This window comes from Haematobia irritans, chromosome 1 (genome assembly GCF_050003625.1).
Source record: "Haematobia irritans isolate KBUSLIRL chromosome 1, ASM5000362v1, whole genome shotgun sequence".
NCBI classification, from domain to species: Eukaryota; Metazoa; Arthropoda; class Insecta; order Diptera; family Muscidae; genus Haematobia; species Haematobia irritans.
Window position 1 is genome coordinate 266,892,908 of NC_134397.1, and position 25,945 is coordinate 266,918,852.

A 25,945-nucleotide genomic window follows, 5' to 3' on the forward strand; every position below is an offset into this window, starting at 1 on the left:
TTTACTTGGATCCAAAGATTGTGATATACCAAAATCCTTAGGTATTGATTCCGAGCCAAAGATGCCGCTTCTTTAAAATAAAGACATTTTTTAGCGACCTAACTGGCTTTAAATCTAGGACCAATAAAATTAAAATTAGGAGAGAAATAGATCTTCTTTATCAAATTTTCATTGTCTTTTCACGGTTTATTAATAAAGGTACTCACGTACAAACAAATGTCAGTTTAAAAATCAAAATTATAATGGATACTTCAAAGTAAAAAACGTTTTCTTAATTAACAAAAAAAAAACTTATACCAAATACCCTAAATCCTCAAAATAAGTCTTAGCCTATATTTGAAGTGTTTTTGTGATAAATCTCAAGTTTCAATATTTCAGTTAATTTAAGGACAAATTCTTTAAATTAAAAATGTGTTTCTTTACTTTAAGTAAAATTAAAAAATTGAAGCAAAGATTATAAACTTTATTTTAATTAAATTTCAATATTTTAAAGAAATTTGTCTTTAATATTTTGTAAATTTCGCATCCTAAAATTTAGGTTGCGAAATCTTTAGTATCACGTTAATATTTTTTTCAGTGTGGGAGGGAAGAATTTTTTTTCGTATGTAGAAGAGCCGTAATTAAAAAGAAAATTCTCCAATGTAAATCTTCTGTTTTGTTTTTATATTATTTTTTTTTTGTTGGTTCCCACATTAAGACTATTTATTTTTCTCTGTGATCTTATACATCTGTGTTTAATCGCACGCATTTTCCTATCAAATAATCCTTGTGCATACTCTATCGCTTTCTCCTGTTTGGTTGACCATGTTTTTATGATAAATCTCAAGTTTCAATATTTCAGTTAATTTAAGGACAAATTCTTTAAATTAAAAATGTGTTTCTTTACTTTAAGTAAAATTAAAAAATTGAAGCAAAGATTATAAACTTTATTTTAATTAAATTTCAATATTTTAAAGAAATTTGTCTTTAATATTTTGTAAATTTCGCATCCTAAAATTTAGGTTGCGAAATCTTTAGTATCACGTTAATATTTTTTTCAGTGTGGGAGGGAAGAATTTTTTTTCGTATGTAGAAGAGCCGTAATTAAAAAGAAAATTCTCCAATGTAAATCTTCTGTTTTGTTTTTATATTATTTTTTTTTGTTGGTTCCCACATTAAGACTATTTATTTTTCTCTGTGATCTTATACATCTGTGTTTAATCGCACGCATTTTCCTATCAAATAATCCTTGTGCATACTCTATCGCTTTCTCCTGTTTGGTTGACCATGTTGATTATCAATAAGCTTCTTATGGGGCAATCAGTAAATAAACATGAAGTGTATGTGGAAAAAAGCTCATAAGGAAAAAAGGAAAAATCATCAAATGAAGATTAATACTGATGTTGGATAAAACCAAGTAGTATTATGTCCATAATTTTTTCTATACTGGAAACATGGTTTTGTTCAAGCATCCTCAAAACCCGAATACGTCATTTAGAAACCTCAAAAAATACAGTTTGAAAAAGAATTTAATGAAACAGGAACTGTAGAAAATTCCAAGAATTTTCCTATCCCTCATCATCAATAGTTTGGAGCCACCGTGGTGCAATGGTTAGCATGCCCGCCTTGCATACACAAGGCCGTGGGTTCGATTCCTGCTTCAACCGAACACCAAAAAGTTTTTTAGCGGTGGATTATCCCACCTTAGTAATGCTGGTGACATCTCTGAGGGTTTCAAAGCTTCTCTAAGTGGTTTCACTGCAATGTGGAACGCCGTTCGGACACGGCCATAAAAAGGAGGTCCCTTGTCATTGAGCTTAACATGGAATCGGGCAGCACTCAGTGATAAGAGAGAAGTTCAGCAATGTGGTATCACAATGGACTGAATGGTCTAAGTGAGCCTGATACATCGGGCTGCCACCTAATTTAACCTAACCATCATCAATAGTGGATTAAATTTAGAAATAGCTGTCGTATTTATGCTATTAATATGTCCATTAAATATCAAGTTTTCTTAACCCTCTAATGACCAAGCCAATTTTAAGGAGGGATTTACTAAAATGAGGAATTGTTAGTGAGACACACTTAAAACAGAATGTGCAAGTTTGAGGGGTTTCACTGTGCGTACAATATATGGCCTCAAATGCCCATAACAAAATCCCTAAGTATCTACAATTTACTCGAGATCCTATATAAAGCGATTTTCGACCATTTTTTATTCGCTGAAAAAAATCGTCTTATTCTTGTATGTGTTTCATGGTTATGGGTATTTAAGGTTCGTCCGACTAAACTTTGATAAAACTGAATAGTTTAACATCTGCAAAAAAAAAAAAATTGGGCTTTAATACATATTAGGCATAATTTTCATTCTGTTAATATTTGATCATTCCTTCATTGCTAGCTAACATTTTATTTCGAGTGTATGAATTGAATCAACCACTGATAAGCATTCAACATCATATGAGAAGTCTACTTCATGGAACAGATAGTGCAAATTATATTTCAATATTATCCTTTCCAAGTATAAAGAATGCAGGATAACGACTATAGGAGCAATGGCACTGACAGTGATATTAAATGCAAGTGGTTGCTTATGGGGTGGGTGAAAACAGAGATTTTCATAGATACCCCACATAATATTCTAATGTAATAATAAAGTATTCTCCCTACATTATTGCATAGACTATGTGGTGAATAGGAGAGGATTGAATAACAAATTATGCAGAATATAATCCTCATGAGGGTAGTTTAATATCAAATAAAACCTTGTGTGTTCATGTATTGGGTATTATATCAGTACTAATAGATGTAACTGCAAGGATTTAGAAAGGATATATACATATGTTACTAACTTCATTTATAGTTATGAAAGGTTTATCTAACTCGACGTTGCCTACATTGGCTATAGTTGACAATTTTAAAGAGACTTAATCCAAGTAGAAGGAAAGCTGCTACGAAGAGAGATTAAAATCCGTTGGAGTTCCAACAAGTGTATACAGCAGTAAGTTCGGCCGGGCCGAATCTTAAATACCCACCACCATGAATCAAATATTATAGTTTCCTTTGAAATTTAAGGGGGGGTTTGATGACAGATATTCTCCCAAATAAAGCAGTTCAACTAGTACACTTTCCGAAGATAAATTAAAATTTGGTAAAAATTCGGTATTTTCTGAAATTCAAAATGTAGAGTCCAATGCCCATATGTAAAATAATTTATTGACAGTTTATCGAGGGAATTTATATGGTAAAAACAGGCTTGAAGTTTTATTAACCGTTTTTTCATATGGGGGTAAAATTTTTAATATAAGCCACTGTAACGACGAGTTTTCTCCGGTCGCTGGGGTATTGATCACAGAAATTTGTTTGGGTAGTGACAAAGAAAGGAAAAGACGGTGTTATACGTTGATATTAAAGTTTATTGAGGATAAATCGTTCCGGGACGTGGTACAGTTTCGATGGGGCTGGATGGGTTTGAGATGGTGACCTGGATAAGCACACCGGACTGGACTGCCACGTGTTTGGCCTGGTCAATGGTATGGCAGGAATGGGCGAGCTGAATGGCGGCGTATCTAAGTACGGAAGTCTGGGCAGGATCTTGCACTTGCGAATCTGGGTGATTAAATGGCGAACTGGCTAAGCACGCTCTGGAAGTCTGGACAGGATCCTGAGCTGGCGATTTTTGGAGATTAAATGGCGACCTGGTTAAATACGCTCTGGAAGTCTGGACAGAATCCTGCGCTGGCGATTATTGGAGATTAAATGGCGACCTGGTTAAATACGCTCTGTAAATCCGGTGAGACGTATGGAAACGAGACAGTGGTGAGTCAAAGGTGGTCCTGTGAAACCTGATGTGGAGCGAGACGAGCTAGAATAATGCTAAGCGTTGGGGAATAGCGAACGAACAGTGTCCTGGAGCGAACTAGGGACTAGGAGCGGCGGAGTGAATAGATGCGACGACACTTGGAATGGTTACCTTGGTAAGTATAGCGTCAATGGGATCGTGTAGATCTGGAGTGACCGCGACCTGGGTAACTATACAAGTCAAACGAAGGGCAGAGACAATGGGATCGTTTAGATCTGGAGCGACCTGGGTAAGTACACAAATCAAACGAAGGGCAGAGACAAAGGGATCGTGTTGATCTGGAGTGACTGCGACCTGGGTAAGTACACAAGTCAAAAGAAGGGCAGAGACAAAGGGATCGTGTAGATCTGAAGTGACTGCGACTTGGGTAAGTACACAAGTCAACCGAAGGGCAGATACAATGGGATCGTGTAGATCTGGAGTGACTGCTACCTGGGTAAGTACACAAGTCAATGGGATCGTGAAGATCGCGAGTAACTATGACCTTGATAAGTACACAAGTCAAATGTACTGCGGGCTGTTCGTCTTTGATGCGGAGGGAACAACGTGGTGCAACGTAAACCGGTGACCTTGAATTACCACGTGTATTCCACTCGTACAAGTATAACTCTACTAGCAAGTCATCACCTTGAATATTATTTCACACTATACTTACCACCTGTTGACTCGTCCACGTGCGATCTTCAAATGATCCCGATTTGCAGCTTCCTTAAATAGACCGTAAGGCTGTAGTCGCCGTCACTTTAATGCCGTTACATTTCAAGAACGATGTATATGCTACACGTTACTTTGCTACCTGCATGTAGTCGTTGCTGCAGCCGCATATGTTGCTGGGCAAGGCCAATGGTACTATACTTTCAATAAAGTATGTTAGAAATTAATGCAATGGATATTCTTGTTGCAACTTAAATGTAATAGGTAATTAATAATTTCTCGATAACGCAAAGAAAAAAATGAAGTTATTCAAAAATACTGAAAAGAAAATAAATGTGTTAGCGAAAACGAGGGTAACCGTCGTATTCGTCGTTACACCACATAGTTATACAATTTGTTCTTCAAAAATCCATAGAATTTTGTAAGGATTGCTAAAAAACGTAAACAAGTATCCACCCAAAATACTGACCCAACTTTGTTAATATTTTTCAAAGAAAAACAAACAAGTATATACGGCCGTAAGTTCGGCCAAGCCGAATCTTATGTACCCTCCACCATGGATTGCGTAGAAACTTCTACGAAAGACTGTCATCTACAATCGAATTACTTGGGTTGTGGTATCTTAAAACTTCTTAACATCGTTTTCTAAATTGTGAGTTAGTCCATACGTGGTATATATTAGACACAAAAGTTATGTATAGGTAAGTCTACAAATAATTACGAATCGATATGGACTTTTTGCACGATACGAAGAGAGCCAGAATTGGAATATGGGGGTCGCTTATATGGGGGCTATATACAATTATGAACTTCATATGGACCATTTTTTTTGCGATTGGGGATCGATTTATATGAGGGCTATATATAACTATAGACCGATATGGACCTAGTTAGGCATGGTTGTTAACGGCCTTACAATAGCACAATGTACCAAATTTCAACTGACTCGGATGAAATTTGCTCCTCCAAGAGGCTCCAAAACCAAATTTCGGGATCGGTTTATATGGGGGCTATATATGATTATGGACTGATATGGACCACTTTTGGCATGGTTGTTAAATATCATATACGATCACCACGTACCAAATTTCAAGCAGATCGGATGAATTTTGCTTCTCCAAAAGGCACCGGAGGTCAAATCTGGGGATCGGTTTATATGGGAGCTATATATAATTATGGACTGATAGGAACCAATTCCTGCATGGTTGTTGGATACCATAGACTAACATCACGTACCAAATTTCAACCGAATGGGAAGAATTTTGCTCTTCCAAGGTGCTCCGGAGGTCAAATCTGGGGATGGGTTTATATGGGGGCTATATATAATTATGGACCGATGTAGACCAATTTTTGCATGGTTTCAGCCGGATCGGATGAAATTTGCTTCTCTTAGAGGCCTCGCAAGCCTAATCGGGGAATCGGTTTTTATGGGGGCTATATAATTATGGGCTGATATGAACCAATTCCTGCATGGTTGTTGGGTACCCTATACTAACATCACGTACTAAATTTCAACCGAATGGGAAGATTTTTGCTCTTCCAAGGTGCTCCGGAGGTCAAATCTGGTGATCGGTTTATATGGGGGCTATATATAATTATGGACCGATGTAGACCAATTTTCGCATGGTTGTTAGAGACCATTTACTAACACCATGTACCAAATTTCAGCCGGATCGGATGAAATTTGCTTCTCTTAGAGGCCTCGCAGGCCAAATCGGGGGATCGGTTTATATGGGGGCTATATATATTTATGTGCCGATGTGGACCAATTTTTGCATGGTTGTTAGAGACCATATACTAACACCATGTACCAAATTTCAGCCGGATCAGATAAAATTTGCTTCTCTTAGAGGCCTCGCAAGCCAAATTTGGGGGTCCGTTTATATGGGGGCTATACGTAAAAGTGGACCGATATGGCCCATTTGCAATACCATCCGACCTACATCAATAACAACTACTTGTGCCAAGTTTCAAGTTGATAGCTTGTTTCGTTCGGAAGTTAGCGTGATTTCAACAGACGGACGGACGGACATGCTCAGATCGACTCAGAATTTCACCACGACCCAGAATATATATACTTTATGGGGTCTTAGAGCAATATTTCGATGTGTTACAAACGGAATGACAAAGTTAATATACCCCCCATCCTATGGTGGATGGTATAAGAAACAAAATAAATTGTGGGACTCACATAGCGCGAACCATCGGAGATATTCGTACACGCACATGACCTTTTTTGTAGAGCTTTAGAGGAAACATCATCGAAATCCTTTCATAATTGCGGCAAAATTGTCTCTTAAAATCATACATCGGAAGTGACCAACTTTAGCTGGAAATCTCGCAAATGTGGACAAAATTAAGGCAATTGTGGGTGTCCACTTCTAGGACATTTCACTGTTATACGATTGTGGGTGACAGTATTTAGTAAAACTTTGTACGCAATCCGTGGTGGAGGGTACATAAGATCCGTCTTGACAGAACTTTCGGCCGATATGCTTATTTTTCATTTAATTTTTATTAATTTTCCATTTTTTTTTGTGGCACTTAATTTCCAAAAACATATTATTTGTTTAAATTAACATAATCGAAATTGGATAAAATTTATGCAGTATCGAAATACTTGTGGAACATTTGATAGTTTTTATTTTTGTTGGGATCTCTAACATTAGCCATTTGATAGTTTTGGAGTAGGATGGAGAGTCGCCTACTTTTATATTTACTATTCAATTGATTTAGCGTTAAATATAAGGATAAATAGTACAAAAGAAATAGACTTTAAAATACAATAAAAAAAATCACAGATAAATATTCCTCATTTAAATAGCGAATATAGCAAACAATCTTGCCATTCTGCTATCGACTAAAAGAAACCAATCAGGGCAAATAAACAAGTTCCTTCATATCATCTAACCATTTTATCTGGCTTATTTTCGCATTAACTGATTGTGTAACCACCACATGACAATCAGTTTTAGTCATTATATAATGACGGTATTATAATACACAACACCCTGTAGCTCTTAATCAATCGATAAGCTTTTGTTTTTAGCTTATCCGAAAATGTGAATGCCTTTACCACTGCAAAAAAGCGGATTTTTTTCTATCATAATATTCACAAAATAACAATGGTCTCCCGTACAAATTTTGGTTGTAATCATGGCATTTGCTATGCATAAAATGTCAATAAAAATTTGATATTACGACAAAGATAAGACGTCTTAATATTCCTTCTTTTATGTTCCACCTAAATTTGGCCTGTTGTCACGCAAATTCTAGCTTCAGTTTAGGTTAAGCACGAGGAAATAATAAAAATAAAAATGATAAGATGATGGTGGGCAAATTAGTTAGAGGCATATGCACAAAGAATTATTCATGAAAGGTTTGGCAAATTTGATTAGTGATAAGAGTTGACTTCTTTGCATGGTTGGAAAATTCTAGCAAAAACAAAAGAGAAATCAAAAATCAAACTGACTATGTCCATCTCTACGCACAAATTCTGAGATATCGTTGTAATATTTTCCAAAAGCACATAGTAGTGCTATAGAAGGACGGATATTGAAAATATACCACATCGGAACATATTGATGAAAAGGACCAATATAAACCGTTTCTCAATTTTGGTCCACATTTACAACCCATCAATAAATGTTAAAACACAATGAACATTTAGAATCCTGACACACACAGTCATATCGTCATAACGGCAAATATATCTATATGGACACTTTAGCAAAACATTCACCGATACGATATTCAGATCTATAAAATCTCTAGATATCAATTTCAGGAAAATGGGTTTCTAGAAGTCCTAGAAGTCATATCAGGAGACCGAACTATATAGGGGCTATACCAAAAAATGAACCGATACACAGCCTATTTGGTACACCTATTTGTAGGTCAGAAATACCTCTAGATCTTCAATTTCAGGTAAATCGCGTAAAAACTACGAATTCTCCAAGCCCAAGAAGTCAAATCGGAAGACCGGTCTATGTGGGATATACACCATATACACCATACGGTTTCTAGAATCCCAAAAAGACAAATCGGAAGACCGTTCTATATGGGACATATACCTGAACATGGACCGATACACACCATATTCGGCACACCTATTTGTCCAACTGGTCCAGAATAAAGGTATTCAATATTGGCCCAAAATACCATTAGAGTTTCATTTTAGAAAATAACACAAGACCCCAATTCGGGGATAAATATGGCCCATCTTCGTATTTGACCTGACCTGACAAAAAAAATCTTTGCCAAATTATTGAATAGCTCCATTATTGAAGTCTGTAGTATGATTACAACAGACAGAAAGACAGCCAGAGAGACAAATTGGCAGTCAGGCAGCCAGACAGGCGGGCATGATTACAACGTCTTAGAATCACAGTAGTGTAATGGTTAGCATGTCCGTCTTGCCTATAAAGGGACATGGGTTCGATTCCCGCTTCGACCTTGCACGAAAAGCTTTTCAGTGGTGGATTATCCCCTATCAGCAATGCAGATGATATTTCTGAGTGTTTCAAAGCTTCTCTAAGTGGTTTTACAGCAATGTGTAACGCCGTTTAGACTCGGCTATAAAAAGGAAGCCCCTTATCATTGAGCTAAACATCGAATAGGGCAGCACTTAAGAGAAGTGCACCACCGTGGTATCACAATCAGCGATGCCACAATGAATTTTTATTTTGGACCAACTTTTTTCCAAAATTAGACCAAAATTCGTACCAGCGGACATTTTTTCCATATTAAATTAATATAATTTAATAGTTAACATTTTACAAGTTTTTACTTCGATAAAAAATTTTGTCAAATTTTTATTTCTATTTACTACCATAGAAAATTTTGTCAACATTATATTTCAATAGACATTCCATTAGATTTCCACTTTAGACAAATCGGATAAAATCTACGGTTTCAAGAAGCCCAAACAGACAAATCGGAAGACCGTTCTATATGGGAGATATACCTGAACATGGACCGATGCACACCATATTCGGCACACCTATTTGTCCAACTGGTCCATAATACCTTTAGAATTCAATATTGGCCCAAAATACCATTAGAGTTTCATTTTAGAAAATAACACAAGACCCCAATTCGGGGATAAATATGGCCCATCTTCGTACCTGACCTGACCTGACAAAAAAAATCTTTGCCAAATTATTGAATAGCGCCATTATTGAAGTCTGTAGTATGATTACAACAGACAGAAAGACAGCCAGAGAGACAAATTGGCAGTCAGGCAGCCAGACAGGCGGGCATGATTATAACGTCTTAGAATCACAGTAGTGTAATGGTTAGCATGTCCGTCTTGTCTATAAAGGGACGTGGGTTCGATTCCCGCTTCGTCCGTGCACGAAAAGCTTTTCAGTGGTGGATTATCCCCTATCAGCAATGCAGATGATATTTCTGAGTGTTTCAAAGCTTCTCTAAGTGGTTTTACAGCAATGTGTAACGCCGTTTAGACTCGGCTATAAAAAGGAAGCCCCTTGTCATTGAGCTAAACGTCGAATAGGGTAGCACTCAAGAGAAGTGCACCACCGTATCACAATCAGCGATGCCACAATGAATTTTTATTTTGGACCAACTTTTTTCCAAAATTAGACCAAAATTCGTACCAGCGGACATTGTTTCCATATTCAATTAATATAATTTAATAGTTAACATTTTACAAGTTTTTACTTCGATAAAAAAATTTTGTCAAATTTTTATTTCTATTTACTACCATAGAAAATTTTGTCAAAATTTTATTTCAATAGAAAATTTTGTCAAAATTTTTTTTCTGTAGACATTTTTATCCAAATTTTATTTCTATAGAAAATTTTGTCAAAATTTTATTTCTATAGAAATTTTGTCAAAATTTTATTTATATAGAACATTTTGTCAAAATTTTATTTCTATAGAAAATTTTCTTAAAATTTTATTTCTATAGAAATTTTGTCAACATTTTATTCCTATAGAAAATTTAGTCAAAATTTTATTTCTATAGAACATTTTTGTCAAAATTTTATTTCTATAGAAAATGTTGACAACATTTTATTTTTAAAGAAAATTTTGTCAAAATTTTATTTCTATAGAAAATTTTGTCAAAATTTTATTTCTATAGATAATTTTGTCAACATTTTATTTCTATAGAAAATTTTGTCAACCTTTGGTTCTATAGAAAATTTTGTCAACATTTTATTTAATATCGCAAAATTTTTGCATTATTTTTTATCTATACAGACTTTTGCTTAAAGTATATTTTCGTACAAAATTTTGACAAAATTTTATTTCTATAGAAAATTTTGTTAAATTTTTTTTCCATAGAAATTTTTGTCCAAATTTTATTTCTACAGAAAACTTTGTCAAAATTTTATTTCTATAGAAAATTAAGAGAAAAAAATAACCGATTTGACGAAAATGGACCAAAATCAACCAAAGTCCATTTGGTCCATATCGGACCAAATTTAAAAATTAATAATTTTTTGGTCCAATCGAACAAAATGGTAACCCTGATCACAATGGACTGAATAGTCTAAGTGTGTAAATATAACCATAGCGATAGGCGGTAGGCGAAACATTTTTGACGCAACGGCAAATACAATAAGCTTGACGGCGAATAATTCCCTTTTTCACGTTTCCTAGCGTTTTTGTTGTCAATACAGCATGCTTTGACAATATTAAACAATGAAGTTGAATAAAAACATACAATGGCTTGTTATTTGTTGAGTTATTTCAAGAAAAAATATTCTACACGTGTCCAGGCAACAGCAATTCCTAGTGGTGAGTTAAAAAAATTGATAAGCGATGGCAACACTATACCAGTTTTCGCCAAGGAGTTAGAATAAGTGTGTAAATATAACCATAGCGATAGGCGGTAGGCGAAACATTTTTGCCGCAACGGCAAATACAATAAGCTTGACGGCGACTAATTCCCTTTTTCACGTTTCCTAGCGTTTTTGTTGTCAATACAGCACGCTTTGACAATATTAAACAATGAAGTTGAATAAAAACATACAATGGCTTGTTATTTGTTGAGTTATTTCAAGAAAAAATAATCTACACGTGTCCAGGCAACAGCAATTCCTAGTGGTGAGTTAAAAAAATTGATAAGCGATGGCAACACTATACCAGTTTTCGCCAATGAGTTAGAATAAGTTTTAATTTAGCGACACGCCGCTAGCCGTCACGGTATTCCGTCGCGGATTTTGGGCTTCTCATAAGAAATACACGTAAGTAAGTGTTCGCCTACCGCCTATCGCTATGGTTATATTTACACACTAACCCCCATTTTCATAAAGCTCCGTTAGTGTTCCGATAATTAACCAACTTTTAAACCGTATTATGGGCGAAGCTGTCATCTTGCCTTTATATTCCAAAGGCCAGTTAGAAACTTAACTGACGAAAATTTTTCAGTTAATGTTAACCGGAGAGAAGATATTTGCAATTTACTTTCTGTTAACTGGCAGTTAAAGCCTAACGGAGCCACATGAAAATGGCCGTAAGTGATCCTGAAATATCGGGCTTCCACATAACCTAATGTCTTATATAGCCGTGGTGCAATGGTTAGCATGCCCACCTTGCATACACAAGGTCGTGGGCTCGATTCCTGCTTCGACCGAACACCAAAAAGTTTTTCAGCGCTGGATTATCCCACCTCAGTAATGCTGGTGACATTTCTGAGGGTTTCAAAGCTCCTCTAAGTGGTTTCACTGCAATGTGGAACGCCGTTTGGACTCGGCTATAAAAAGGAGGTCCCTTGTCATTGAGCTTAACATGGAATAGGGCAGCACTCAGTGATAAGAGAGAAGTTCACCACTGTGGTATCACAATGGACTGAATAGTCTAAGTGAGCCTGACACATCGGGCTGCCACTCTAACCTAACCTATATAGTCCTAAATCGATATTTCGCTGAGTTACAAAGGGAATGACAAAGTTATTATAACCGCATCATCATTCTATGGTGGTGCACACAAAAATTTTTTTTTCTGATTCAATCACGAAATTAATTGATCCAATTAATTTTTAATTGAAATGTCTTCAATCACAGAAATGGTAGTATCAATTAAAAAATTAATTGAAGGTCAATTAAAAAGTTAATTGATCCAATTAAAAAATTAATTGATACTGTTATTTTTGTGATTGATTTTTGTTTCAATTAAAAAATTTGTTGAATCAATTAAATTTTTAATTGAATATTTTTTAAAACTCAATTAAAATATTAATTGGAAAATTTTTCGTGAAATTTTTTTGTGTGTGGGTATACAAATAAAAGTGTAATAAAAAATGTATAATAATATAAAGTAAAATTAGTAACATTTTATGATAAGCCCATGTAAATTCCATTATATTAATTCCGCTTCATATGATGGGGATCCAATGAACTTTATTGGAAGTATTTTTTTTTTTGCTGGACAAGATTTCAAAATTTGATAAAGCTTTAAGAAGAAACTAAAAGTGTAATAAAAAAATTAATACAAATAAAAAGAGAATTGGTAACATTTTATTTTGTTTTCTTTTTTAATTTCTTCATGTATTTATTTATCTTTTCATATACTTATAAAACGTGTAAACATATATACAATATATTGTATATAAGGAAACATGAAGCGTTTATCGGTTGGATTTGACAACTCGTTCCAATTCATCCTTCTTCTTGATTGCATAGGAGTTAGAAGAACCCTTAGCAGCGTTGATCAATTCATCGGCCAAGCAGTCGGTGATGGTCTTGGTGTTTCTGAAAGCGGCTTCACGGGCACCGGTGCACAATAACCAAATGGCTTGATTGATACGACGGCGGACAGTACCTGCACGATCGATACGGGTTGAATCTTCACGAGGGCCAAATTTGATGATGGCGCTGACAAGGATTTGTAAAGGATTTTCGTCAGTCATCAAATGAATGATTTCAAACGAGTGATTAACAATACGACAGGCCATGAGTTTCTTGCCATTGTTGCGTCCTTTCATCATTAAGGAGCAGGTCAAGTGTTCTACGATGGGGCATTGAGTCTTGCGGAAACGTTCGGCGGCATAACGACCAGCAGAGTGGAGCAAATAGCGAGCAAATTTCTCCTTGACGGAGATGTAATCTTGCAACGAGATATCGTTGACGGTCACGTCATCACGGGACCAGCGACCGAACAATTTGATTTCGTGCAAATCTGTGTTGGAAACAACATTGGTTTTCAAAAGGGTCTCAGCACCCTCGGTTTCAGTTGGAGGTTGGTCCTCGAAAGTCTGGGTCACGTTTTCAGCAACTTCAGCCATTTTTTTTTTTCACTAAGAAAAATTATCCCCGATGCAAACAGCAGTGGCGTACGCCAAAATTACTTACAAGGAATACATTTTAAAGAAATGCTAAGGATTAGAAATGATCCAAATTTGTATTACATTCTGGATTATAAGCTGTGGATGCAAACTTTTTTTGGAAGCTCTTTTTTGACTGGCAGCAAATGGAATAAATCATTTTATAGGTAACATAAAGGGTGATACGGTCAAAATTTGGTCAATATAAACTTGACGTATTTCTTTCAAGTTTGCATTTAAAAACCCTGAACACCCCTAATTTTGAAGGTGTGTGTGTGTAGAATGTTGCTCTTATTTTGATTTTGGAATTCACTCTTCAGTTGTCAAAATGCCGTCCAAGCAAGAAGAGCAGCGTATCAAAATTTTGCTCGCGCATCGCGAAAATCCGAGCTACTCGAACGCAAAGCTGGCAAAATCGCTAAAACCGTTACAAATGCAATTAAAGTGTTTGGGGAACGTTTGTCGACAGCCAGGAGGTCTGGATCGGGGGGAAATCGAAAACCGGAAGCCGCTGAGACGACAAAGAGAGTTGCCGGTAGTTTCAAGCGAAACCCTAACCTCTGTCTCCGAGATGCCGCAAATAAGCTGGGTGTATCGTCTACAACCGTGCATCGAGCCAAAAAACGAGCCGGACTATCGACTTACAAGAAGGTAGTGACCCCAAATCGCGATGATAAACAAAATACGACGGCCAAAGCGTGATCCCGGAGGCTGTACACGACGATGCTGACGAAGTTTGACTGCGTGGTAATGGACGACGAAACCTACGTCAAAGCCGACTACAAGCAGCTTCCGGGACAGGAGTTTTATACGGCAAAAGGAAGGGGAAAGGTAGCAGATATTTTCAAGCACATAAAACTGTCAAAGTTCGCAAAGAAATATCTGGTTTGGCAAGCCATCTGTACCTGTGGCTTGAAAAGCAGCATTTTCATAGCTTCCGGGACTGTCAACCAAGAAATTTACGTGAAAGAGTGTTTGAATAAACGTCTGTTGCCTTTCCTGAAGAAACACGGTTGTTCCGTACTGTTTTGGCCGTATTTGGCATCTTGCCATTACGGTAAAAAGGCCATGGAGTGGTACGCCGCCAACAACGTGCAGGTGGTTCCCAAGGACAAGAACCCTCCCAACACGCCAGATTGAGGGGCGCCCAATTGAGAAATACTGGGCTATTGTCAAGCGGAACCTAAAGAAGACCAAAAAAACTGCTAAGGACGAGCAGCAGTTCAAGGCAAACTGGCTTTCTGCGGCGAAGAAGGTGGATAAGGTGGCTGTACAAAATCTGATGGCAGGTGTCAAGCGTGAGGCCCGGCAATTCGGATTTGGAAAAGCGAAAGCCTAACTGAGTATTTTTCCTGAATTTTATACTAATTGAACTTGAAAAAAAAATTTAATTTTATTTTTTAAATAAACGATTTCACCGATTTACACGCGTTTTCTCTTGACCAAATTTTGACCGTATCACCCTTTATAGAAATTGGAAACCCAGTCTTATCCTATTCAACCATAATAATTCAGCGCCATATAGGCACAAACGAAAGCTTTATTTTTCCAGCAAGATATTTTCGTTATTATGCTGCTAGCAATACTAAGCCATCATTAGATGCTAAGTATCGTCTTCTCAAATATTTGACATCTTGATTCTTGATCTTTCATTACATCTTTCTATCACAATGAGATTTATCACAAAATGTATATCCCTTAACAAACGAGGATATACAGGTATCCTGTAAATCTCTTCACATTATTCTTGCGATAACATTGAGCATAAAATTTTATGTCATTTAGTCATTATGTCTTCCTTTCCTATTTCCATTACTCCATGCTAGGAAATATAGAGAACCCTTATTTCACACACACTTAAAAAATCAAGCAACCCATGTGCTTTCCATCAAGTACTAAAAACCATGTCCTTGAGATTGTTCACGGACAAAGGGGGTGGGGGATTAACAACCTTAATGCTGGCTAACATTTCAGGTGATTTTTCGTGTCAACTAAGCGCCGATAAGAAGGATCTTTAATGTTTGTTTCGGCCAACTGTAGGAAAATAAAACACGACTTTGTCTTGTTTTTCTTTTATGATACTGGTAGCTGGGGATATGACGACAATGATGACACAACTGTCATTTTTAGGTAAACAATTAGAAGCAGGCAAATACCAAATATTCCCTTACTCTTATCCCCATCCCCCAACATGCACACACACACACACACATAAATGTTTGTTTAAATAATTCTCTAAATCAAGGTATCCAAGGTTGGAGCTGAGTGTGAATCCCCTTAAGGAAAACTAAATGACTCACTAGGTGTTGCTGGTATTCCCTACAAAGTGGGATTTACAATACTCTTTGGGGATTTGTTGTAACGTGGTAAGCAATAACGACTGAAAATATGGATACAACCTCTGTAGTTTGTTAGTGTTTTGTATGTTTATCCTTCGAAATTCTAATGAAACAAGGGAAGGCAGAGATTGTGTGTGTGCGTACGGTTGACTTTTGGCCAAGTTTGGTGACACAAATGAATCACAGTCTGGATGTAATGTCAGCTGAAGAACTTGTGTTGTCAACAATGTCTGCTTGTTAGTATGGGAATAACATTTTCTTAGGAACAACCAAGAAATTTCGTACCTCAACCCACACAAGCCCACCTCCATACCCTGTGAACAAGGTCAAGTGTGATGTAGTGTCAAAGATGTTAAGTAGAACTTAAATGCTGGTATTTGACTGAATGTCTTAAATTACATTTAACATTCCTCTCACTCTCCCTCTCTCTTGCTCTTTTCAGCTGAAACTATTCTGGTAATTCTTCCAAAAGAGATTTTCACTGTTCATCATCAGCTTGTTGACATTTTTGTGTTTTAGTTGAGTTGACTACCGAATTAGCAGTCTGCTTAAGTGTGATATCAGTCTTCGTGCTTGGCGTAGCGTGAGATATTTACTTAGAAATTGAGATTATTCAAAATTGATTTTAAATTGAATTTTCTGATAATGTCTTAAGGCAAATTAGGTTTTTAGTTTTTATTACAATGGAAAAAATATTTTATCACAAAATTAATTCATTCAGTTATTTTTTAATTGAAATTAAAGCATTAAATGACTCAGTTAAAAATTATTGAGATCTATTTATTTCTGCTCCTTATATTCATTTCAATTTAAAATTTTACTGAAAAATGTATCCATATAAAGGGTGATTCTTTTGAGGTTAGGATTTTCATGCATTAGTATTTGACAGATCACGTGGGATTTCAGACATGGTGTCAAAGAGAAAGATGCTCAGTATGCTTTGACATTTCATCATGAATAGACTTACTAACGAGCAACGCTTGCAAATCATTGAATTTTATTACCAAAATCAGTGGCAGAAAATCCGCTTTTTTATCGACAAATTTTGTTCAGCGATGAGGCTCATTTCTGGTTGAATGGCTACGTAAATAAGCAAAATTGCCGCATTTGGAGTGAAGATCAACCAGAAGCCGTTCAAGAACTGCCCATGCATCCCGAAAAATGCACTGTTTGGTGTGGTTTGTACGCTGGTGGAATCATTGGACCGTATTTTTTCAAAGATGCTGTTGGACGCAACGTTACGGTGAATGGCGATCGCTATCGTTCGATGCTAACAAACTTTTTGTTTGCCAAAAATGGAAGAACTGAACTTGGTTGACATGTGGTTTCAACAAGATGGCGCTACATGCCACACAGCTCGCGATTCTATGGCCATTTTGAGGGAAAACTTCGGAGAACAATTCATCTCAAGAAATGGACCGGTAAGTTGGCCACCAAGATCATGCGATTTGACGCCTTTAGACTATTTTTTGTGGGGCTACGTCAAGTCTAAAGTCTACAGAAATAAGCCAGCAACTATTCCAGCTTTGGAAGACAACATTTCCGAAGAAATTCGGGCTATTCCGGCCGAAATGCTCGAAAAAGTTCCCAAAATTGGACTTTCCGAATGGAACCACCTAAGACGCAGCCGCGGTCAACATTTAAAATGAAATTATCTTCAAAAAAGTAAATGTCATGGACCAATCTACACGTTTCAAATAAAGAACCGATGAGATTTTGCAAATTTTATATGCGTTATTTTTAAAAAAAAAGTTATCAAGCTCTTAACAAATCACCCTTTATTTTTATTTGTGCTTGTGTTATGGACAGTTCAATACCTAAGCGGGCGGTCCATTTTTTAAAAACTCACCGCCTGATTCCAACCAGAAAGCCCGTTTTTGTTTTCAAATCAAGAAATTAGCAGATCCAATTAAATCTTAACCACAGAAATGATGAAATAATTAATTGATCCATATGGAAATATAATCAATAGATTAATTTTTGTTATTGAGTTTTTTTAATTCAGAAAATAATTGCATCAATTGATTTTTTAAATTAAATATTTTTGAAAATTAAATTAAAATTGTAATTGAGGAAAATGGTGGTGAGATTTTTTTTTTGTGGACCTGTGATCTTTTCTCTTAGGTGCTGCCAGATTTTATGTTTAGTTAAAGAATTACATTAGGTTAGGTATAGTGGCAGCCCGTATGCAATTTCCTTAAGAAATTAACATGTAAGAACTAAATTAAATTATCTCACCACGCCAGATCTACACTAAAAACTATGGAAACTTGCATTAGCCAGCAAAGAAATATATGTCTAGTTAGGCTTGTGGATTGGTATCTGACGGTTTCTTTTCAATCGCTTCATAATCAATCACAATAAACTCCAATGTAGCTCGTATTAGAATTGTAATAATATGTAAATAAAGATTTTTTTTTATCAATTTTAAATTTTTTTCATAAAAAACTTGTCAAAAATTGCAGATTTTTGTGAAGAATTTTATTTTATTTAAATTGGAGATTTTTGGGGACAATATTATCCTAAGAGAGAAGAGCCAGAAAGAAATACTGCCAACACTGCCCATCTTTATCCTGCGGCAGTGGATATTAGAGTGACCGCAACTTATATGGGGCAAAATAAATGTCGGAATCTTGTTCGCCCTTAACCCACAAAACGAATCCCCTTTCCAGATATTGGGATAGCCAAAATTTGAGCCCGATTAAAGGACGTTAACACGTGCCGTTCGTCGCTGAGTCATACCGAGTTACGCCAGCTTTTAGCTTCGAAAACGCGACCTGGTGCCACTAGGAGCATTCGCCTTAACCCAACAAAACGAATCCGCTTTCCAGATATTGGGATAGCCAAAATTTGAGCCCGATTAAACGACGTTAACATGTGACGCTCAAAATTTGAAAAAAAAACGAATTTTTTGGAAAAAAAGTTTGGCGGCACGTGTTAACGTCGTTTAATCGGGGCTCAAATTTTGCTATCCCAATATCTGGAAAGGGGATTCGTTTTGTGGGGTTGAGGCGAATGCTCCTAGTGGCACCAGGTCGCGTTTTCGAAGCTAAAGGCTACAATTTTATTCATAACATACATTTTTAAGGACAAAATAAGCTACCGTTTGTGATATCGTGCGTGTTTTTATTATTTACCGTTCTCGAGTTATGGCTCAATACGTCAACTTTTTGGCCAAAACATTAGTTTTTTTTTTTCAAATATTGAGCGACCGAGCGGCACGTGTTAACGTCGTTTAATCGGGCTCAACTTTGGCTATCCCAATATCTGGAAAGGGGATTCGTTTTGTGGGGTTAAGGCGAACAAGATTCCGACATTTTTTTGTCCCATATAAGTTGCGGTCACCCTAGTGGATATAGAAGGAATGTTGTTCTATTCATCTCTCCACCAATCAGTGTTGCCATTTTGGTCCGATCGAACCAAAATTAGTCCAAAAAATTATTAGTTTTTAAATTTGAGTCCGATGGTCTGACCAAACGGAATTTGGTTGATTTTGGTCCAGTTTCGTCAAATCTGTAATTTTTTAAAATTTTTTTTTTAGAAATAAAATTTTGACAAAATTTTCTATAGAAATAACATTTTGAAAAATTTGTCCATAGAAATAAAATTTTGACAAAATTTTTGTATAAAAATAAAATATAAGTTGGTTAAGCTACACTTGTAGTTTAGTTAATGTATGTTTTAAGCTGCAATAAAAACAACAACAAAAATAAAATGTTAACAAAATTTTCTATAGAAATAACATTTTTTACAAATTTTTTTATTGAAATAAAATTTTGCGATAATTTTCAATATAAATAAAATATAAAAAAATATAGAATAATATATAAAAAAATATAAAAAAAATTTGCTATAGAAATAAAATTTAAAAAAAAAATTTTATGGAAAAAAATGTTGACAAAATTTTCTATGGAAATAAAATTTTGACAAAATTTTCTATAGAAATAACACTGAAAAAAAGCATGCCCGGTTCCAAAGATTTTGTCTTTACTTTAAAAATTTTGGTATTTATTCCGAGCCAAAGAAGCGGAGAATACAAGTAAGGATACTTTTAAGACACAATTCTCTTTTAAATTTGGGTTTTGTGTACTTGCTTCTAGGAAGCAAATTTTAAGTTTTCGCTTTCTCAGCTTTTTTTCTTCATATGCTATCAAAGTCATTTAAAAACGAGTTAACGGCAACTTTATTTTCCAAATTCAGACTCGACTTCCAGTAGATATGTTTCAAGTAAAAAACCTCTTTAAAATAAAGTGTTGAAAAACATGTCCTATATTTGAACGATTTTTTGCTTTGCAGTCAAGATGAAAAAGACAACAAATTTAAAGACAATTTCATTAAATTTAAAGAATTTTTCTAAATTATCAAAGTCAAGTTGACCTTAGCCCAAACATTTTTTCTTTCATGTTATGATAACCATTTTTAAGTCAAATCACTTAATTATAAGGACAACACGACTTCATTGAAAAGTTAATCGACTTTTGGACAAGGAAAAAAAGCTTTATATTAGAGAAATGCGTCTTCTGTGCTAAGCAAGATTTGCATTCGTATTTTAAAGACATGAAATCTTTGACCTCACGACAATATTTTTTTCAGTGAACACTTCTACAAAATTTTCTATGGAAATAAAATTTTGATAAAATTTTCTATAGAAAAAAACTTTGTCAAAATTTTCTATAGAAATTGATAGATATTAAAATTTGACAAAATTTTCTGTTGAAGTAAAATGTTGGAAATTTTTAATTGGTCCGCTAGTACGAATTTTGGTCCAATTTTGGAAACATGTTAGTCGAAAATAAAAATTCATTGTGGCAACGCTGCCACTAATGGCAACAAATATGTGCTAAAGACTATTACATTATTTATCGTGTAATTTAAGATGTCATGTAGTCTTGTAATTTAAGATGTCATGTCATTGGGTAACACTAATTAGTCATTTTACCACCTAACAGGCATAAAGAGCATGTAGGCTTAGAATACACACACACACATACATTATTCTATGTTAAATGTTTTGCTATTCTTTTCCGATTTAAATCGAATAATCATTCACATAGTTTTACCACTTATTTGAGGCAATTGGTAATGTTAATTATGTGTTCTCCTATTCGCTCTCCCTTTCTCTCACTCGACATTAGCACAAGAGAGTGTTATGCCCAGGAAACTAATGGCTTAATATAGCGTATAATGGACTCAATTAGCTTAGTTTGTTGTTCATCTCACTGGTAATTACATACACTCTCACATGTATACCATACACACGAGTCATGCTAAGGAAACAGCGGGAATTATGGCATGAAATAATGCCAAAGCCTTTTAACAGGCTATTGTTTGTGTAAATAGTTCTGTAATGAAATTACGAGAAAATGATTATGCATAGTACGGTGTTAGCAGTTGCCCAAATATTTGCATATTTCTAAGCATATTTTCGTTGGATTTTAATGTAGCCTATAAGTAGTACAATAGGAGAGGAGATTTCAGTACAAAACTTATTTAATGGAAATTACGATTTTAATGGTAATGGGAATTCTATTACCAAGAGGTTTCATCGGGCAAATGAGTTATATTTGAAAGCTATTGAATCTAATATGAAATGGCTCAATATGGGCAATTTATTAGCTATTTGCATAAAATTTTACATAAATTTATTGGATAGTACTTAAATTGAATATATCCATTAAAATAAAAAATAATTAGAAGGTGATTCTGGCACAATCGATTTTTGCATAATTGCGTCTAAAAAAAATATTTACGCATATCAATGTTATTACACCATAACCACTTTGTGGTTTACCATACTTGGTGCGAATAAAGATAAATATAATACGCTAAAATATAATATAATTTAGACATTTTATATGAAATCGATAATATAGGAAAAATCATCATTATACCATGTTACAATGACTATGTCTTTTTTCCTTAAGTTTCGGCATTCTTGTGTATTTCAGCTAGGTGCTGGAATTGTTGATGGTGAACGATGATATTGCTATTGTCGATGCTGATGCGGATGCTATCAATTATTCTGCGACAGTTTGAGGAAACCAATTTATTTCAAACTTTATTAAAATTCCATTGATTAAATGCGAGTTGCATGAAAATAAAATCAGGCATTGTTGAATACATCAACGACAAATGGTGATAGACATTCATGTGGACATGACGACTGAGTGTCTGACTCATGAACCAAAACTTGGCCGAAATGAATAATGAACTGAGTTGGAATTTATTACCGTTTTTTCCATTACGGTTGTTCTAATTTGACTTTCATCGCTCGCGCGCACCACATCACCCTCCCACATAGACACTACAAAAATAGAATGCAGCAAGGAGCGATAATTTCGGAATAATAACCAAAAACTGAAGCATCTCAAAGTCACGTATCTTGACAAACATTCGTCATTTTGTATTATGGCGAATATTTGTGAGATGAACCATGACAAGGACACCAAAACTCGTGTCATAGTGAAACGTCCTACGGATAGGAGGAGTTACATCGAGAAAAAAAGAAAACTCGTGTCATAGTCAAACGTCCCATGGGTAGGGTGACAGTGTTCTTATCTTCAACAGGCTTGTTGGTGCCAATACGTCTTCCTCACATTCAGGACTCTACTTATAAACTAATACAAAGAACGTGTGCTGATTTTGTAATAAAGTTTAGAAGAAAAAAAAAATCCTAGGAAAGTGAGATAAACTGATATTGGATGCATAACAGAATACAAATGCCATGAAATTTGCAAAAATAGAAAGAACAATGATTTTACTTTTTATGTACCACATGTATTTTAATGATTTCTTCAAGGAAGCATGCAAAAATTTCAATTTATATAGCAAGTAATACGAAATACACTGAAAAATATTAAAGAAAAGGCCAACAATAGTAGTACCCTACACGTAACCCAATTACAAAATTTGACAAAATTTTAATTCATTTTGTACCAATGAACAATGAGGCCTTTGTCTTAAATAGAACATTTGTAATTTCTCCAATATTTTTATAGCAGGAGAACCTACTGAATTGGTCAACTTAAGCCTATGAGAAGTATTGTTCTTATAAGTTTGGGAAATAAACCTAAATCTATGCACTTCTATAATATATGTCCATATTTAAACAAATTAATCTGTACATATTTATGGGAAATCTGAACCGAAATGTTTGATATTTTTCAAATCCAAGATGTGTTACAAATTATTACACTATGCTAAATTTGAATAAGATCGGCTAATAAAAATTTTACAAAATATTTCAATAATTTGATAAATTTTTGCGTACCATTGCTCGTTACCAGATAGTGGCAGTGTTCGGACATCGCGACCAAAAGTGGATGAAAAAACAGTAACAACACCAGAAATGATTCGAAAATTTAATGTCAGATTTGATCAGATCCATGCCGCAATGACAGCAATATCTTCAGTTAACATGCGAGTGTGAATTAAATCTTGATTATTTTAGTGAGCGTGATTTTGCAGAAATTTTATTCACGCACATTCACGAACCGATTTTATTTCTCACACACGCTCACGCACGAAATATTTATTTTAGTCCCACTCACGCACATTCACGAGAGTTGCTTTGGATTTTGTTCACGACTCACGTGATTCACGCGTGTCACGAGAATTTCGTGTCACGCGCACACCTCTAGTACAGACTTCACATATAATTTGTAAAAATAGTAATAATATCCCAGCAAAAAAATTTGAAAGTTCTTCCAAAGGCACAACTTTAAAAGCACTTCCAGAAGATGCACTCCCAATGATGTTCTTTATTTTAACTACCCAGGAAGTTCTTTCAATTCAATTTTTTATAACTTGGTTTTTTTTCACACTTTTAATGGGAAATTTGAACCTTTTTTTGTTTCAAATAGGTTAAAAACAGAGTAAGAATTCATAAACTGGTACAAATCATTTAAATTTTGTTGGAAAAAATATTAAATCCAATCTGAAAAAATTGTGAATTTTTGAAAATATTTGAAGTCAAACGTTTCCGACAAGCGTTAGAATCCATTAAAAATTATAAAAATTTATAAAAAATATTTATTTGACAACATATCACAGATTTTTTTAATTTACATCCAAAACATTGAATTCGGATCACACCGAAAGAAGTGATGCAAATTCAGTGCAACGGCTGTTGAAATGAAGGACTTCCGTCCTATGACAAGCCCATGTTAAATTCATCGCTTCTACGTCAATTTTACACCACTTCCGGATCCAAAAAGAACATTTTCATTACTTTTTTGGCGACGCTTTTTTTGCTGGGATATAATATTTTTATACCCTCCACCATAGGATGGGGGTACATTTACGTTGTCATTCCGTTTGTAACACATCGAAATGTTGCTTTAAGACCCCAAAAAGTATATATATTCTGGGTCGTGGTGAAATTCTGAGTCGATCTGAGCATGTCCGTCCGTCCGTCCGTCTGTTGAAATCACGTTAACTTCCGAACGAAACAAGCTATCGACTTGAAACTTGGCACAAGTAGTTGCTATTGATGTAGATCGGATGGTATTGCAAATGGGCCATATCGGTTCACTTTTACGTATAGCCCCCATATAAACTGACCCCCCAAATTTGGCGTACAGACCCTCTAAGAGAAGCAAATTTCATCTGATCCGGCTGAAATTTGGTACATGGTGTTAGTATATGGTCTCTAACAAACGTGCAAAAATTGGTCCACATTGGTCCATAATTATATATAGCCCCCATATAAACCGATCCCCCAATTTGGCTTTCGAAGCCTCCTAGAGAAGCAAATTTCATTCGATCCGGCTGAAATCTGGTACATGGTGTAATATGGTCTCTAACAATCATGCAAAAATTGGTCTACATCGGTCAATAATTATATATAGCCCCCATATAAACCCATCCCCCGATTTGGCTTGCGGAGCCTCTAAGAGAAGCAAATTTCATACGATCCGGCTGAAATTTGGTACATGGTGTTAGTATATGGTCTCTAATAACCATGCAAAAATTGGTCCACATCGGTCCATAATTATATATAGCCCCCATATAAACCGATCCCGCGATTTGGCTTGCGGAGCCTCTAAGAGAAGCAAATTTCATCCGATCCGGCTGAAATTTGGTACATGGTGTTATATGGTCTCTAATAACCATGCAAAAATTGGTCCACATCGGTCCATAATTATATATAGCCCCCATATAAACCGATCACCAGTTTTGACCTCAGGAGCCTCCTGGAAGACCAAAATTCATCTGATTCAGTTGATATAGGGTACGTGGTGTTAATATATGGCCTCAAACACCCATGCAAAAATTGGTCAAAATCGGTCCATAATTATATATAGCCCCTATATAAACCGATCCCCAGATTTGACCTCCGATGCCTCCGATCTGGTTGAAATTTGGTACGTGGTGGTAGTAGATGATATTTAACAACCATGCCAAAAGTGGTCCATAATCATATATAGCCCCGATATAAACCGAGCCCGAGATTTGGTTTTGGAGCCTCTTGGAGCCTAACTAGGTTCATATCGGTCTATAGTTATATATCACCCTCAGATAAATCGATCCCCAATAGAACAAAAATTGGTCCATATCAAGTTCATAATTGTACACTGAAAAAAAGCATGCCCGGTTCCAAAGATTTTGACTTTACTTTAAAAATTTTGGTATTGATTCCGAGCCAAAGAAGCGGAGAATACAAGTAAGGATACTTTTAAGACACAATTCTCTTTTAAATGTGGGTTTTGTGTACTTGCTTCTAGGAAGCCAATTTTAATTTTTCGCTTTTTCGCCTTTTTTTCTTCATAAGCTATCAAAGTCCCTTAAAAACGAGTTAACGACAACTTTATTTTCGAA

At 35.4% G+C, this 25,945-nt stretch overlaps 1 protein-coding gene across 1 annotated transcript; it reads right to left on the reverse strand.

Annotated features, from left to right (window-relative positions):
• Positions 1-13,082: 13,082 nt before the first annotated feature.
• On the reverse strand, positions 13,083-13,791 carry LOC142219712 (small ribosomal subunit protein uS7A-like). Its single transcript, XM_075288578.1, has one exon. The coding sequence runs from the start codon at positions 13,746-13,748 to the stop codon at positions 13,092-13,094; it is 657 nt and encodes a 218-aa protein (XP_075144693.1). The 5' UTR covers positions 13,749-13,791; the 3' UTR covers positions 13,083-13,091.
• Positions 13,792-25,945: the final 12,154 nt, after the last annotated feature.